Below are 17,995 nucleotides of genomic sequence, written 5' to 3' on the forward strand. Positions count from 1 at the left end.
GTGGTTTCCTTTGCTGTGCAGAAGTCTTTTAGTTTGATGTAGTCCCAGTTGCTTGTTTTTCTTTTGTTATCTTTCTTTTAGTCTTGATAAATATTTGTATATAAATTTTTTTGCACATTTGTCTGATAACTTTCTATCAGATATATGTATATTTTAAGAGTTATTTAAAAACTGCCCTCCAGAGGCAACTTATGCCCTTTATACTCCTACTAGTGGCAATATCATGAGAATACCCAATTTTAGATATTCTCTCCAATACTGACCAGTATCATTAAAAAATAAAAACTCTCCTAATTTGACAGGTGAAAAAAATGACCTCTCATAGCTTTAATTTGCATTTCTTTGACTACCAGACAGAATGAGTATATGTTGGGAGTTTCATCTGAAGTGATGCCAGCCTTGGATCTCCTTCTGAGAGCCATCATGTATGAAGAGAAGGTTAAAAGGCTTCATCTTATTTATCCTAGATTACTTCATGTTCTATCTTTTGACAGATCTCTGACATCTACATTAGTGGAGAATCAGGGGACATGTCAGCTAAGGAGAAACTGCTCCTGTGGACCCAGAAGGTGACAGCTGGTTACACAGGAATCAAATGCACAAACTTTTCCTCCTGCTGGAGTGATGGGAAGATGTTCAATGCACTTATTCACCGATACAGGTAAGTAGAGTGGAGCCTCAGGGGCCTGGAGAGGCTGCTTCTCATCTCTTTCTTGTAATTAGCTATAATGCCACATTTCCTCTCAGCTGACAATCCAGGCTCTGATTCATTTTTTTTTAATTTTAAAAAGGAATGCATATTGAACTCCTGCTATTCTAAGCGCTGGGCTCATATAGCAGTGAAGAAAGCAGCTAAATTCTTCCCCTCATAGAGCTTACTTTTCGATGGGGAAAAATAGGCAATAAACACATAAGTGTATGCCGTCATACAGGGGTGAGGGCAGTGGAGGGAAGAGAGTGATGGGGTTGTGGTGTTTTGGGCAGGGTGGTGAGTGGTGGCCTCTCTGATGAGGTTATTGGAGGAGAGTCGTGGATGAGGAGTGGGCCATGCAGGCCTCTAGGGTCAGCGTGATTCACTTGGAGGAAATAACAATTACAAAGGGCGTGAAGTGGGGACTTGCTTGGAATGGGTGAGGAAAATAGGAATTTTGAATGACAAAAATCAGTATTATTGTACTCTTAGTGGTCTTAAACACGCACTGGGAAAATTGATCCCTTTCCCTTGAAATCCAGCAAACCTGCTGTCCTGTAAGTTTAGAATCAGGGAGCCCTGGGTTCCTGGAATGTGATGAACAAGGCGACTAGTGCTCCTCTGAACCTCTTGCTTTCTCTCTAACTCATCCAGTGTTTTTCAGTTTTGAGTATTTTTAAGAGGGTTTCTTTTTATGAATTCACATGTGCTTGTAGCTAGGGCATTTCATATGTCTTGGTGGACTTTTGCAGACCTGATCTGGTAGATATGGAGAGGGTACAGATCCAGAGCAACCGAGAGAATCTGGAACAGGCATTCGAAGTAGCGGAAAGACTAGGGGTCACCCGGTTACTGGATGCAGAAGGTGAGAGCTGACTGGAGTTGGCGGTGTTTGACACACATTCGTTATTTCTTCCCCAGTAGGTTCCGTTGTTCTAACAGATTTCTTGCTCTTTGTCTCTCAGATGTGGATGTGCCATCTCCAGATGAGAAGTCTGTAATCACTTATGTGTCTTCAATTTATGATGCCTTCCCTAAAGTCCCCGAGGGCGGAGAAGGGATCAGTGCTACGGTAAAAGAACACTTTCCTAAAATACCTCTGGCTGTGATTGGTTTGGGTGGAGTGTATTGATTAGACTATGTTTCTTCAGTACCCAGTGTGTACAGAGCACTTTTGTACAGAGCAGGCTGAATCCACATCATCTTTATACATGGCTGTTGTCCTTGGTCCATGGGAATGAATGTAGTTAGCGCTAATTTTGTAGCGTCCAGCATAGGCTATTCTAGGTGTCAGGAAATTGAATCCCATCTTAAGAGTCCTTGAGGAGCTTTGAAACTGGGACTCTGAATGTTAAACTGAGTGGCTGTGTCTGTTGTCAGTAATTAAAGGAAAGGGCTTTATGTAGTTTGGGGTGGCCTGAGCTACTTTCTCCTGAGCTTGGCTTGCACACTGCTAATCAGGGCGTGTGTGGTATCTCCCTTTTGGCAATAGGAAGTGGACGCCAGGTGGCAAGAATACCAAAGCCGAGTGGACTCCCTCATTCCCTGGATCAAACAGCACACAATACTGATGTCAGATAAATCCTTTCCCCAGAACCCTGTTGAACTAAAGGTAAGGCTATGAACTTGAATCATTTTTCATAAATTCACTCTGGGGAGTAAGTCTCAGAGCTTGCTGCTGCTGGCTTCTGGGTGAGGTGGTATGAAAACTGGGATGTTTGTGTTCATTCACCAAATGTTAATTTTGTAGGCACTTTATAATCAATACATACACTTCAAAGAAACAGAAATTCTGGCCAAGGAGAGAGAAAAAGCAAGAATTGAGGAATTATATAAATTATTAGAGGTAAGGAAGCTTATCCTTTGCTGAGACTTGGGGTTTGCTGGCAGGCCCTTTGTTACTTTGTTCCCTGCATCTTCTTCCAAACCTTCGTTAATACCAATATTCTCAGGGTGACAAATCGAGCACCACTCTTCACGCTGCTCTTGAGTATTTACGGTAAAGGGGAGGTATCTGCCATCACTGTTTTTCAAAGGGCCTATTGGAAAATGGCACACATTCATTCAGAAATTTGGAGTTTTGTGGATGTTTTCCTATTTCTCAGAGGAAGACTAATTCTTTCTCTCAGATAGAAAGAGAGAAAAGAGGCTTCCCTTCACAATTTGATTCCTAGATAATTTGGAGTTGCGGAGATGGGCATTTCCACAGTGGGGTTAGGGGAGGACAGGAGGATTTATGGAAAACATGTAAGAAATGGAAGGATTTCAAGCAAGTGGTCCCTATTTTAGAGGTGATTTTTTTGTTCTCACCTGAAGGTGAAGTACTGCTAAAATATTCACTTGTCATCTCGTATTAGACAGTGGGAAAATTTGCTGAATGGCTGGGCAAAGAAGCAGGAAGTGATGGACAAGGCATAAATTAAAACTGGGGCCTGAGGGCATGGCTGTGTTTTTGGACTAAAAGAGTATCTCTGTTTTTTTTTTTTTAGGTATGGATTGAATTTGGCCGAATTAAACTGCCTCAAGGTTATCACCCTAATGATGTGGAAGAGGAGTGGGGAAAACTCATCATTGAGATGCTGGAGCGAGAGAAATCACTACGGCCAGCTGTAGAGAGGTGGGTCCAGAGTCTGGAGGGGATCTGGCATCACTTACTGGGCCACTTTGAGCCCTGCCCTTGACTCTGGTTTTCACCTTATTATTTTAGGCTGGAATTGCTGCTACAGATTGCAAACAAAATCCAGAATGGTGCTTTGAACTGTGAAGAAAAACTGACACTAGCTAAAAATACACTGCAGGCTGTAAGTCTGACTGTTCTATCTTACATGTTCATGTCACATGTTTTCTGCTCCTCATCCTGTGCTGTAATGGTTAAAGTCAACAGTTGAGGGATCCGGCTTCGTTTGTCTTGGAATTGCAGGGGACCGCTTGGCTCCCTGGGTCCAAGTGGGTGAGCGCAGAGGGAGCTCTCCGCCTCTTACTCTCCCTTTCTCTCTCAGGATGCTGCTCACCTGGAGTCAGGGCAGCCAGTGCAGTGTGAGTCAGATGTCATCATGTACATTCAGGAGTGTGAAGGTCTCATCAGACAGCTGCAGGTGGATCTCCAAATCCTACGAGATGAGAACTACTACCAGCTAGAAGAGCTGGCTTTTAGGTGAGCAACATGGGACTCAAACAGAGGGCCTGATCACTGCTGGTTCGCAGATATTAAGAGTCGGGCACTGACTCTTACAGCCTGGACATCAGGGATCAGTGTCTCAGTAGGGATGCTACAGGTATTTGAGGCAGGAAAATTCTCATGGTAGAAGCAGGTTTCCTTTATTCTAGGCCCTGCCCACTAAGGACAGGAAGGATTCCCTAATCTTTGTGTGTGGCATCGTATAACACCCCCACATATTTCAGAGGGACCTGCGGCACTATGCTACCATGTCTGCTTTAGGACTGCTGGAGCGATTCAGTGTAAATTTTCATAGAGGAGGACCCAGTGCATGGAGGGGGTGAGGGTCTGTGTACACAGCTGGGACTAAGAGCTATATCTTTTGACCCCCTCAGTTCATGGTTTATTCTGTTGTGTCATCCAGGAGTTGTCGACTCTGGTTTTGATTTTCTTCCCTCCAGTTAACACTGTAACTTGGCACTTGCCTCAGAGATGACTCTGAACCGTGAAGATGTACATAACACCACCTTGCATTCACAGAACACTTTTTCTTTTTAAAAACAGTTTCCCTGAGATGATCTCATCTTTATTTTTACCTCATCTTTGTCAAATGTATAGGGAAATTTTTATCTTAAAAAGCACATTATAAATTTAATGTCTTCTTTCTCTTTTTCCATTTCAGGGTCATGCGTCTGCAGGATGAGCTGGTCACATTGCGTCTAGAGTGCACGAACTTGTACCGGAAGGGCCACTTCACTTCCCTTGAATTGGTTCCACCCTCTACTTTAACCACTACTCATCTGAAGGCAGAACCCTTGACCAAAGGAACCCATTCTTCTTCTACCTCCTGGTTCCGAAAGCCCATGACTCGGGCTGAACTTGTGTCTATCTCCTCCTCTGAAGATGAAGGAAACCTTCGATTTGTGTATGAACTACTGTCTTGGGTAGAAGAAATGCAGGTGGGTGTATATTCCAAATGCTTACACAGCACACTGAGGGTCCTTGAATTCAGCACTTGTCTAAGAGGGTCGGGTTGCTCTGTGTCCCTTGTATAGATTCCCTTAATTATCACCGCTGCCTAGCTCCCAAGCCCCCTTCTCTATTAAATTTTGAAAGAATAAGATCAGCTCAAATCATCAAAATCCCATCTTAAATGCATGAAAGTGAAAGTGAAGTCAGTCATGTCCGACTCTTTGCAACCATAGCCTACCCAGCTCCTCTGTCCATGGGATTTTCCAGGCAAGAATACTGGAGTGGGTTGCCATATCCTTCTCCAGGGGATCTTCCCGACCCAGGGATTGAACCCAGGTCTCCTGCATTGTAGGCAGATGCTTTACTGTCTCAGCCACCAGGGAAGGCTTAAATGCATAGTCTTTTCTAATTTGAAGCCCTTCATGGAGCTCTTCCCTTCAGCTGACTGTGCTCTCCGGGGGAGCTGGTGGGAGAAGTTGCCCAGTCTGTAAACCCCAGTTATGTTTTCTGAAATTCCCTCATTGCAGAGGAGCTGCTGCTTCACTGTTGTTTTTGTATCAGCTCTGAAGTGTAAGCAAGACACAGTTCCAAGGGGCAGTATTCACACGTGTTCTAGGGTAACAGTTCAAGTTCGACATCGTCCTCTTACCCTCTAACCCTTTTGTTTTCTATGAAATTCTTCCCATCTTCTGATGACAGATTCCCCCTGTACCAACAAATAAACTCAAAGACAAGCTCTTTTACAATTCCCTTCCATTAGCCAATAGTTGATGACATGAATGGAGCTTAGTATTTATGGATATTTATTTCTTATCTCCATTCTGATTGTGAAATGAAAAGACTCCTTAAAGGGAAATGCCTAAACTGTAAAGTTAAACCTTTCAGCCTATGGGGACACCTTTCTTGTTGGTAAATTCAGGGATGTAATCCTATCATGTAGCAACCAAAGGCTGCTGTTGCTGCTTTTAGGGATGGGGTTTATCCTCCAGCTCCTTGAGGGTACTTCATAACGTACTTGTCTATAAGAGGCCAAGATGGAGATGGTTTAGATGTCCTTTTTGCCAGTCCCCTCTCCACAGCCATGTTGTCCAAACTGATGCTGACAGTTTTCATTTTCAGCCAACTTAGCAATAAATTATATTCATAATTTTTTTTTTTCCCAGATGAAACTGGAGCGAGCAGAGTGGGGCAATGACCTGCCTAGTGTGGAGCTGCAGTTGGAAACACAGCAGCACATCCATGCCAGTGTGGAAGAACTGGGCTCAAGTGTCAAAGAGGCCAGGCTGTACGAGGTGGGAGGCATTCAGAATCCGTTATCGGCAGCTGGGGTGGCTGTGCGATGGAGCAGTATACAGTGTAGCTATCCCTGTACATGAAACTCGACCACAAATCCCTTTTGCACATGAAATATCTCTTGCTTTTTTGAAATAACTTTGCAGGAAAGGTGTTTTTATAAACCCCTTTTTACTAAAAACAATAGTGATACTGAAAGCTAAGGTCAAAATTAGTTAAGTAGCAAATGCAGTTTCCAAACTCAGGCCCTTGGATCCAAAAATTTATGCTCTTTCCGCTGCCCGTCTACCTGCAGTAGAGAGCTGGAAAGCAAGTGTTTCCTCCCTCTCTCCGCTCCCTCACTCTTTTGTGTTCTCCCATTTTAAATTTCTAGTCTCCTCTTCCAAAAGCGTCTAACCAGTTTGAGGAATCAGCAGGCATGGTTTTGCTTAAAAAACTCCCAGAATTACTGGAAGCAGAAGACCATGAGGTCTTTCAGGTGTGCTTACTCTGCTAGGCTGTCCATACTCAGTGCTGCTCTGAGCTGTCAGATCTCACCCAGAGATGCACTGTCCAAACTTCTGTTTTCTCAGAGTAACTAATCTCTGTGTGTGTGCAGACATAATATTTATATAGTTGAAATCATACCATAGGTATAGTTTACTTTTTCTCCAATATATTTTTGTCTCATTCTTTTCTAATCAGGGAAAAATGTCCCAAAATTTCCATACCAGTTATGTTGAAACTCTTGGAAAGCTGGAGACACAGTATTGTAAATTGAAGGTGAGTTTTGACTAATTCTGTTTTGTTCTGTCCATGGAGCGTGTGGTTCCCTAATTCAGAAGGCTCTTGGTTTGGGCCCGTTTTGGTTTTCTATTTATTAGGTTATATTGTTTCCTGTGCAGTTGTTCATATGTATCATAACATTTTTCTCAGTTTTCTTCCTGGGTTAGAAACCACTGCCCCAGAAAGTTTTCAGTAGAGCTTATCCTAGTTATTGTGCTTCACCAAAGCAGTGGCCATGTGTGCTCTTGAGCCATCAGAACTCAAAGTTGAGATTGACAGGACAGGCACCCCTCTTCTGTTTGTTCTTCATTCTTGTCTTTCAAGATTGTGCAGAGTAGGACCGGCCCGGGATCATTCTTTATCCATGAAGCCCCACACAGGCCTGACATGTTCTCACTTCCAGCTAGGATTGACGTGGGAGTCCTGTGCCAAACTTGTACTAAATTTAAAACTGGAGAAACACCCAGAGATTTAAAAAGCAAAGCTAAATTCATTTCCTCAGCTATTCTTTGCTTTGATGTCAAATGTGCTATATTCTATAGATGAAAGGCTGACAGTCTGACCTTGTAATCCTTCCTTTGTCTAGGAAACTTCTAGCTTCCGGATGAGGCACCTTCAGAGCCTGCATAAATTTGTCTCGAGAGCTACAGCTGAGTTGATCTGGTTGAATGAGAAGGAGGAGGAGGAACTAGCATATGACTGGAGTGACAACAATCCCAATATCTCAGCCAAGAAAAATTACTTCTCTGTGAGTCTAGCACAACAGACCTGTCATATTTGGTAACAGCAGAGGAAGGAGCCAGAGGAGCTGGTCTGAGAGCCTGGGTTTCAGGATTTCCATTTTGCTAGATAGAATAGGGACCCTGCTTAATATATATCTGTCCCTGTGAGAAAGTGTATATGGAGAGAAGGGAAATCAAGCTCTAGAATGAATTTATTTGGAATGTAGTTAGAAAGGCAGTGTCCTGGGTGACGAGAGCAGCAGTTTGCAAATTGAATCATTTTAGAAGCAATTTAACTTTGTGGTCAAGGGTATAGACTTTGGAATGAGATAGACCTTAAGTGAAATTCTTGCTCCTCTGCTTGTTAGCTCTGTGACCTTGGTAAGTCATTTACTCTCCCTGGACCTCTGTAAAATGGGATAATAGTGACACTTCAAAGGATTGTGTAAAAGGCTAAGTAACGTTTCGTGAGCGAATATAGTACAAGGCTTAATATTGTTTAACTTTGGTGTATTCTTGACTTTTTATAAATTCTGAATTCTCTGAAGTATGATTCTTCTCAAGTAAAGAAGAAGTGATACTGTAATACAGTAATCTATAAGAATGAAACTTAGGCTATGATAGAGACATAAGGAAAGTGCTCAGAGAGCATCAGGGAGAGAAGGTCAAATCTGATAGCAAGGATACCCAGCGGCACAGAAGAGCTGGCCTCTAAACTGGGGCCTAAAGTGTTAACAGAACCTAGAGCCAGCCAGTCGCTGTGAGGATCAGGTGCTGTGTCAGCGTGTGCTTATGTGAACCCTCCCCTCCGGCCTCCTTCCCTCCTTTCTTGCCTTCAGCGTCTCCCGTGTCCCCTGCTTACTCAAATCTGACTCAGGTCCTATGTCTGTTGTGAGTCATTCTCCAGTAATCCCAACATTTTTGCTCTTCTCTGAAATCCTCTGGCACATACCGTTCATGCATCTCATTTTGGCACTAACCCTGGGTTGCGGGCTTCTGTAAAGTAGGGTAGGGAACACAGCCTTTTCTTTATTTCTACTCCTCCCTGATAGCACCTATTGAATAAAGCTGAATTCAACTTTCAGGAGCTGACAATGGAACTAGAGGAGAAACAGGATGTGTTTCGGTCTCTACAAGATACAGCCGAGCTACTGTCCCTTGAGAACCACCCCGCCAAGCAGACTGTGGAGGTGCGTGTGACTTGAGGGTGTGAGGGTCAAGTGCACAGAGGTTGTAATTATACAGGTGTTCTCGTCAAAGACTTAGCTCTGCTGAGGGGCCTGGAGGAAGCATCAAGGATCATGCATCTTAGGTCTTCTCCCATTACACCCCAGCCCCCTAAAGACTGCAGAGAGTTGTGATAATAGCCTAACGGGGGCACTGTGAGAAACACCAGAAGTGATATCAACTCCTGACTTCATGGGGAAAGTGACCTGAACCATATTTTTTCACAGAACTGTCTAGACATATCCTGCCTCTTGGGCGTGGTGCCTGTGGCCAGGGAAGAGGCCGCAGAGGGATTGACTTAGGCCTGGGGTTTGCTGCCCCCATCGTTTAGTTGCAACTGAGTGTAGAAGAGGCCTTTTCTATGTAACCTCTTCTAACAAAACCATGTTGCATAAAAGACAGGCCTTTCTTTTGTGGGGAGCTTTGAGCTGATGCCAGCCACCTATCTCATGTATCCTCTGTTGGCCTCTGGCACTAGTGGAAGTGTAAATGGAAGAGTGCATCGCACATTTGTGGCAGGTCTGTTGAACCCATGCCCTTCTGTCTGTGTGCCTGGTTGTTGCAGGCTTACAGCGCCGCTGTCCAGTCCCAGTTGCAGTGGATGAAGCAGCTGTGCTTGTGTGTTGAGCAGCACGTGAAAGAGAATACTGCTTATTTCCAGGTACCTGGGCTGTGTGTGTGCGTGTGCGTGCGTGTGCATCAGCAAGGGCGGCTCTGTTTTCGTCAGAGGGGACGGCTCTGTTCAGAGGGGACGGCTCTGTTCAGAGGGGACGGGTCTGTTTAGAGGGGACGGGTCTGTTTAGAGGGGACGGGTCTGTTTCATCAGAGGGGACGGATCTGTTCAGAGGGGATGGCTCTGTTTAGAGGGGACGGATCTGTTTAGAGGGGACGGCTCTGTTTAGAGGGGACGGGTCTGTTTAGAGGGGACGGGTCTGTTTCATCAGAGGGGACGGATCTGTTTAGAGGGGACGGATCTGTTTCATCAGAGGGGACGGATCTGTTTAGAGGGGATGGCTCTGTTTAGAGGGGACGGGTCTGTTTAGAGGGGACGGATCTGTTTAGAGGGGACGGATCTGTTTCATCAGAGGGGACGGATCTGTTTAGAGGGGACGAATCTGTTTAGAGGGGATGGATCTGTTTAGAGGGGATGGATCTGTTTCATCAGAGGGGACGGATCTGTTTAGAGGGGACGGATCTGTTTAGAGGGGACGGATCTGTTTAGAGGGGACGGCTCTGTTTAGAGGGGACGGCTCTGTTTAGAGGGGACGGCTCTGTTTAGAGGGGACCGGTCTGTTTAGAGGGGACGGGTCTGTTTAGAGGGGACGGGTCTGTTTAGAGGGGACGGGTCTGTTTTCGTCAGAGGGGACGGCTCTGTTTTCGTCAGAGGGGACGGCTCTGTTTAGAGGGGACGGCTCTGTTTAGAGGGGACGGGTCTGTTTAGAGGGGACGGGTCTGTTTAGAGGGGACGGATCTGTTTAGAGGGGATGGCTCTGTTTAGAGGGGACGGATCTGTTTAGAGGGGACGGCTCTGTTTCATCAGAGGGGATGGATCTGTTTAGAGGGGATGGATCTGTTTTCGTCAGAGGGGATGGATCTGTTTCATCAGAGGGGATGGCTCTGTTTAGAGGGGATGGCTCTGTTTTCGTCAGAGGGGATGGATCTGTTTTCGTCAGAGGGGATGGATCTGTTTTCGTCAGAGGGGATGGATCTGTTTAGAGGGGATGGATCTGTTTAGAGGGGATGGATCTGTTTAGAGGGGATGGATCTGTTTTCGTCAGAGGGGATGGATCTGTTTAGAGGGGATGGATCTGTTTAGAGGGGATGGATCTGTTTTCGTCAGAGGGGATGGATCTGTTTTCGTCAGAGGGGATGGCTCTGTTTTCGTCAGAGGGGATGGCTCTGTTTTCGTCAGAGGGGATGGCTCTGTTTTCGTCAGAGGGGAATGGCTCTGTTTTCGTCAGAGGGGAATGGCTCTGTTTTCGTCAGAGGGGATGGCTCTGTTTTCGTCAGAGGGGATGGCTCTGTTTTCGTCAGAGGGGATGGCTCTGTTTTCGTCAGAGGGGATGGCTCTGTTTAGAGGGGATGGATCTGTTTAGAGGGGATGGATCTGTTTAGAGGGGATGGATCTGTTTTCGTCAGAGGGGATGGATCTGTTTTCGTCAGAGGGGATGGATCTGTTTTCGTCAGAGGGGATGGATCTGTTTAGAGGGGATGGATCTGTTTAGAGGGGATGGATCTGTTTTCGTCAGAGGGGATGGATCTGTTTTCGTCAGAGGGGATACCTTTTTCATTCAGGCAGGAGACTGTAAGTGTGATTGCCTGTGCTGGCGTGTGCCTGCCAGCATGCACACGGGATGAGTGAAGTTAAAAACACATCTGTGTCAGTGAACCTTTCCTGCACAAACCACGACCCCAAAAGTTAGTTGCTTAGAGCAACAACCATTAGTCAGCTCGAGAGACTCTGCTTTGGTGGTTTGGGCTAGGCTCAGCTGAAGATTTTTTTCTCATCTTGCCTGGGTGACACATGGCTGCAGGCAGTTGGCAGGCAGGCTGGGGGCTGGTTGGTCCCGAATTGTGTCACTCCCATGTCAGACGGTAGACTGGGCTGATAAGTCAGTATGCAAGTCTCTAGCATCCAGTAGGCTATCCTACTGGATCCTTTTTAAAATTTGTTTCTGCCTGTGTTTGATTTTCCTGGAAGCTCAAGTGGCACATGACAGTTAATAAAGTGACTTCAGAAGTAGAGGGCAGCAGGGAAGCAGAGAGTAACCTGGAGTGGGATAGAGTAGCTATGTTCCACAAGCAGCCAGCGACCGCATGTCCCGGTGCACAAGTACTTTTTTCTGCTGTGACATGTATTAATGTGCCATTGGCTAAAGCAAGCCCAGCTTGGGGAGGGCTTTGCTGGGGGATAAAAAGAGACTCCACCTCCTGATGGAAGGGGCTGTAAATTATCAGAACCATTTTTTCTTTCTTCATCAGTCTGTCACCACATCAAGAACATACTGCTTGTTTCAGGTGAGGGTGGGAGGAGGAAATGAGCCATTATCTCTGTTTGGATTTGCTCCTAATTAAATAAGCTTCCTGATCATTTTGTAATCAAATCAGTAAACTGAAACACATGGTCACTCAACCTCTAGGCTTTTCATGAAATAGACCTGACAGTCAAGTGCTGTCACTAGCTAGCCCACAAGGAGAAAGAGCAGTGGCTTCTGAAGGGTGAAGCAGACTAACTCTTGTATTGGGTTCAGTGGGCTTTGTGGCAGCCAGCCCTGCTGTTTCCCTGGCATGGCCTTTGTGATCCAGGACTGTCTAATCAGCCGGCACAGTGGAGTTGTTCTTTCTCCGTCATTACGCACTGAGCACCAGGTACCCTTCCCTCTTATGCCCGCAGTTCTTCAGTGACGCTCGAGACCTGGAGTCATTCTTGAGGAGCCTCCAAGACTCCATCAAACGAAAGTATTCCTGTGACCGCAGCACCAGCGTGTCCCGCCTGGAGGACCTGCTGCAGGACTCCATGGTGGGTGTTGCATCATGGGATGACTGCTTCTGGGGAGCAGAGTAAACCGTGTCAGCTGCTGCTGTTCATATCCTTGAAAGCGCCAGGGCTGCAGGTCGTCGCTATAAAGTTTGGCTCACATGCGATTGGAGTTTAATCAATGTGGTTCTTTTTCTCTTTTCTTAAAGAAGTTGCTAATAAGTGTTTTTTGGGTATGCTCTTGAAGTAAGGGCCTGGCCATGTGCCCCTGAGCCACATAGTGTTCATCACTGTTTCTTTTCATTGTTCCTATTTTAATTCAGGAGTTGGAGCCAAAGGGTGTAGAGCATGAAAAATAGGGTTGATGGGATTAGCTGACACCAAATTCTTTTTCACTCTCTCATGCAAAGAGAATTAAAATACCAATGAACTAGACCTGAGCCAGTTTTTTCCTGCTTTGGAAATTTTCTTTTGGTAACAGTGAGATATGTGAAACACATTAATTCTTATTTAGGTGTAATACAGTATCTATCCAGTTTATTTATGTAGCAGTATTAACTTTTTAAAAATAGTTTTGCATGCAGGATTTAATCCAAATCAAGTTTATGTTATCCAATGAACTATTCCTTCAGTGGTGTCGGTAGTAAAAGTCAGCAGCAGACTACTTACTAAGCATATATTATATAGTTGACAAGATGGGGCTCAAACTACATCTCAAATTAAGATGGAAATATACATTTAATAGGGAAATTACTTTTCCTTTGTGAGAAGCCAAGGGGAGTCTCACATTTTAGTAATAAGTTATAAGTAAGAGAATCAGAATAACCCAAAACAGTGTCATTTTCTTTCTTTCTTTTTTTTTTTTTTGCGTGGGTAAGACTTGGGAATTTTTGAGCATTAATTGACTGAAAAAAAAATACTTTCAGGTATTGTAAAGCTATGAATGAATTTAGGCTCAGTGGTTTCACCTGAGCAAATAATTTGTGAACTGAATTAATTTGGAATGAAGGGTAAAGGCCTGACTTTTCCGATGTCTCTAGAATGTCTCTCTCGGAGGCACATCAAGTATGAAGGAGGAATATAATAATCCTTGGCTATTATCTCCTCCCTCCCACAGAGTACCTTCCTGTCATAGGGTAACTCCTCTGCAGGTGTTGTCCTATCTCCTCTTCTCGAGGGTTGCTGCTCTGCTCCCTCCTCTCCAGGTCAGGGGCATCGAGTTGGCGGCGTCATCGGGGCATGGAGTCACCTGGGTCTGCTCCGCTGCTTGTCCGTCAGGTTCGGGAGCATCTGTCATGGCTTCTGGTTCTTTTCAGACCTTGTACCACGCTGAGCACTTGGTCTCTGGAGCTTGAGATGTTTGGCTGTGGGTTAGACAGAAATTGACATCTTTATTGCAAGGAAACTGAAATGGGTAGACCAGCTCTCAAGAATGGAACAATGTGGCTGTCTCCCTGACATATTTCCATTCCTCTCTCTTAACTAATAAGTTAAAGTTGTATTTCTTCCAATCATGCTCCCGGGGACAGGCACAGGTAGTTTGTTTAAGCATTTCTTTTTCTCTACTTGCATATTCTTAATTCTTTAATGGCATTTCTTAACATTATTAACTCTTTACCCTCATCACATCTACTTCCATCCCAAGAAAGTCCTCTTCTGGGGACTTTTTAATACGTCAAAATTATCTCAGAACATCCTGGTTAATAGATAAAGGTTGTCTTTTACTCTCTAATGGAATTGGTAGTAGATTGCTACCAATTTTGTTGACAAGAAGTTCATTAGTTTTTAAGAAAATTGGGTTTGCAGAGACTTGAGAGCTTCAATTTTGCATGAGATCTCTTTCAGATCAATCAAATTTATATAAATATAGCACAGCAAGACTCCAAAAGGTAAACCCTAAATTGTTGATCACAATACCTTCACCAGCAACTTTGATTTATAGATTGTTGGTTGAAGAGCTAAGATCTTTCTCTAGCAAGTTCGATTCAATCTAAGAAAGTAAAATATTTCTAATAGAGCTTGGGAGATAGCATTATTTAAAAAAGAAAAAAAAGAGCATGACTCTACCTTCTCCTAAGCAGCGAGGCAAGAGCTGGCTTCTGTCAATGAGGACCTGAGTAGTAACCACCACCACAACCTAGTTACTCTCATTGTTTTTAACTCCCATGTTCTCTGAACCCTACTTGGCAAAATCCTTTGTTAGCTGTATTTGGCAGCTAGAAATTCTTTTTTTGTTTTATTTATTTATTATTTGCTTTTGCATGTGGCTTTATGGTTCATTGAAAACTGCACAGGGAGAAAGCTGCAAAATTTGGGTATAAATGCACTTGGTAGCAGACAGAAGCATCCTCTCCTGTCTTCTTTATCCCTGTGTTTCTAAGATGGCTCCACCAAGGATCCCTACTTAACCGAGAAGTGATGTTCTCGGAGGGAGTGGAGCACTCAGTTTTCTTTGTTGACTCAGTCTCCCGAGGAGCAACATTAATGTCTCTTTGGATTTCTTCTCATTTCGTAGGATGAAAAGGAGCAGCTTATACAATCCAAGAGTTCCGTTGCCAGTCTTGTTGGGAGATCAAAATCCATTGTTCAGCTAAAGCCACGCAGTCCTGACCACATGCTAAAGAGCACCATTTCTGTGAAGGCCATCTGTGACTATAGGCAGATCGAGGTGAGGAGGTGGGGAGGGTACCTCCTGCTCCAAAGGGAGACAAGGGAAGCCTTCAGTTAGGGTTATGATAGTAAGGAAAGATCAAATGATCAAATGAGTTCTGTTGTTAGAACTTAAACATGCTCAAATCTATCTTTAAAAGCATAAGGCTCAACTCTACAATCTTGACCTGCTCCCTGCCTCAGTAACTGACATCATTATCTACCCAGTTGCCTAAGAGTGGCTAGAAATGGGGCTTTTTAGCATCCTAGAGAGTTCCATGACTCCTCTCCTCTTTTCCAACAGCTGGTAGGATTACCAAGTCAGCATTTGTAAAGAAACACCCCTCATTGTGCTTACCAGGTGGCGTAGTGGTAAAGAACCTGCCTGCCAGTGCAGGAGATCCCTGGGTCCAGAAGATCCCCTGGAGTAGGACATGGCAACCCACTCCAGTATTCTTGCCTGGAAAATCCCATGGACAGAGGAGCCTGGTGGTACAGTCCATGAGATCACAATGAGTCAGACACAGCTTGAGCACACACATACATACACACACACAAATATCCCTCAAGTATTCTTCTTTCTGTCCCTGCTGCTGCTACCTAGATCAGACCCACTTGGATAATTGCATCAGCCTCCCATTCGATGTATTCTTTATCCTACCGCCAGTGTGATCTTAAAAAAATCACTCCCCTGCCTAAGTCCTAACAACAGTTCTCCCATTTGTTCTTATTTATTTATTTTTTAAGATTTTTTTTCCCACATGGACCACTTTTAAAGTCTTTATTGAATTTGTTGCAGTATTTTTTGTTTCATGTTTCGGTTTTTTAGCTACGAGGCATGTGGCATCTTAGCTCCAATCCTGACCAGGGATTGAATCTACACTCCCTGCGTTGGAAGACAAAATCTTAACCACTGGAACACTAGGGAAGTTTCCCCATTTCTTTTCAAAAAGTCTGAATCCCTTAATGTGGCTTCAGAGTCTTGAATAATCTCCTTACCCCTCTCACGAAGACCGGGTCTTTTGCCTTCCATGCATTTCCTGGTAAACTGAGTTTGTCACACAGTTTTGTAACCAAGCAGCACATCAGAATATGTGGGATATGTATCTCCAGTGGCCTAGCATACTTCCGAGCACATAGTAGGCTCAATAAATATGTGTTATACCAAAGAACGAATCAACTCTTCCTGTGCTTTTCTTTATCTCAATATTTCTGTCTATGATTTAGACAGAAACCAATAGTACTGGTTACCTGTCTCCCAAGAGAAAGAGCTGATGATTTCAAATGCTTAAACATTTCAGGGATTTGAGTGGGGTGACAGGAAGGGAGGATGTGGAAGTATCACAAAAGCAAAGTTGTATTATGTCCCTTTAATTTTACCGTATTCATTGTGGATACAGAGAGATTGCTCTTGGAGCTCTTACAGTCTCCATATAACTGTCATATCCGAGTTACTCGAAATGTAACAGGCATTTAATAAACACTTGCTTCATTTATTTCTTTCATGTTGCAACCATCCCTGGGTTGTATATTTATACACATTATCTTTTTGTCAAAATCAGAAACTTTCCCTAGGTGATAAAGGTCTCCAAAATGATTTTTCCTTAAGGATTTCGTAGCCTTGGGATCAGGCACCAGGTAATAATAGGTTGTTTGTTTATCCATTAGCAATAACTTGTGAATTTGTGTTTTCAGATAACTATTTGCAAGAATGATGAGTGTGTATTGGAAGATAACTCACAGAGGACCAAGTGGAAAGTGATCAGCCCCACAGGGAACGAGGCAATGGTGCCATCAGTCTGCTTCCTCATCCCCCCACCCAATAAGGATGCCATGGAGACGGCCAGCAGGTACTGGCTCAGCTGCCACCCTGTGCTTCCACCTCTGCCCTTTGCGGGTGAACTGATGGAGGGATGAATCTGCGTTTGCTTTCTAAGCATTGTTGTAATTTTTAAAAAATTTCAAATGGAGTTATTTTGTCTCTATTTTGTCTCTCATTGCTTTTCTGCTCTGACTTCTCTTAATTATCTTATCAATATATTCAGGTAGCATTTATGAGATTGCTAAATATGTGCTTGAGAATATCAATTAATTTAGGTCTAAAGATTCCTGTGTTGTTAGTATTTGACTTGTTGCCTTTCTCTGCTCAGCTCTGCTGAGACAATCACAGTTTTTCCCTTAGAAGGTCTCTAGGGTGGACCTCAGGTCTTAGAAAACTATAGACAGGTTTTGTGTTGTTTGTAGGGTGGAGCAGTCTTATCAGAAGGTGATGGCCCTTTGGCATCAGCTACATGTCAACACCAAAAGCCTTATCTCCTGGAACTATCTGAGGAAGGCCCTTGACCTTGTAAAGACCTGGAATCTGGAAAAGGTAATTATGGAAGCTAAACCCAGGCTTATAGCCTGTTGGTAAGTTTTCTTTTTTCAGCAGGAAGTTTTTTCTATTACTGTGAGACTCTTACCCAATTAGTGGGAAATGAAGTCAGGGATACTGTTTCAGGGTTAGGAGCTTGAGGATCTTAGAAATTAAAACCTTTTGGATATATGTGCAGAATAGTGGTATACTGGTGAATTAGCCATCGTTAAGATTTACATCCGAGAGGGCACAGAGTGCTTCTGAGATGCTAGTAATGTCCTGCTTCTTGATCTGAATGCTGATTTCATGGACATATTCAATTTGTGAAAAATCAACATGTTTATAAATATGGTTTGTGCACTATTTTGTATTACATTTCCATTCCATTGAAATGTCCACTGTTTTTTTTTTCTCTGCAGCTCCGTTCCTCAGCACCTGGGGAGTACCCCCAGGTTATGAAGACTCTGCAGGCTCACCACGAAGACTTTCTGCAGGAGAGTCGTGACTCGGCCCTCTTCTCAGTGGCTGACCGTCTTCGCTTGGAAGAGGAGGTGGAAGCGTGTAAAACCCATTTCCAGCACCTGCTGAAGTCCATGGAGAATGGTGTGTGCTTTGGGAAGAGGGAGAGAAAAGGTGGAATGAGAGCCCTGAAGGGTGCTGCTCGACCCTTCATACAAACTAGAAA

General features: G+C 44.1%; 1 protein-coding gene across 18 annotated transcripts in view; it reads left to right on the forward strand.

Moving 5' to 3' along the window:
• Positions 1-17,995, forward strand: part of MACF1 (microtubule actin crosslinking factor 1) — a 332,059-nt gene that overhangs the window by 164,183 nt on the left and 149,881 nt on the right. For all 18 annotated transcript variants that reach the window (XM_088835151.1, XM_088835150.1, XM_088835152.1 and 15 more), the window contains 19 exons: positions 495-661; positions 1,444-1,556; positions 1,657-1,763; positions 2,184-2,303; positions 2,442-2,537; positions 3,181-3,308; positions 3,399-3,492; positions 3,691-3,845; positions 4,531-4,807; positions 5,984-6,112; positions 6,798-6,875; positions 7,465-7,626; positions 8,686-8,790; positions 9,393-9,488; positions 12,222-12,347; positions 14,821-14,973; positions 16,650-16,804; positions 17,199-17,325; positions 17,730-17,913. In XM_088835151.1, coding sequence (XP_088691277.1) covers positions 495-661; positions 1,444-1,556; positions 1,657-1,763; positions 2,184-2,303; positions 2,442-2,537; positions 3,181-3,308; positions 3,399-3,492; positions 3,691-3,845; positions 4,531-4,807; positions 5,984-6,112; positions 6,798-6,875; positions 7,465-7,626; positions 8,686-8,790; positions 9,393-9,488; positions 12,222-12,347; positions 14,821-14,973; positions 16,650-16,804; positions 17,199-17,325; positions 17,730-17,913 — 2,572 coding nt within the window. The remainder of the gene's footprint in view (positions 1-494; positions 662-1,443; positions 1,557-1,656; positions 1,764-2,183; positions 2,304-2,441; positions 2,538-3,180; positions 3,309-3,398; positions 3,493-3,690; positions 3,846-4,530; positions 4,808-5,983; positions 6,113-6,797; positions 6,876-7,464; positions 7,627-8,685; positions 8,791-9,392; positions 9,489-12,221; positions 12,348-14,820; positions 14,974-16,649; positions 16,805-17,198; positions 17,326-17,729; positions 17,914-17,995) is intronic.

Source organism: Moschus berezovskii, chromosome 4 (assembly GCF_049115385.1).
Source record: "Moschus berezovskii isolate FMDL1 chromosome 4, NW_MosBer_1.0, whole genome shotgun sequence".
Lineage (NCBI taxonomy): Eukaryota > Metazoa > Chordata > Mammalia > Artiodactyla > Moschidae > Moschus > Moschus berezovskii.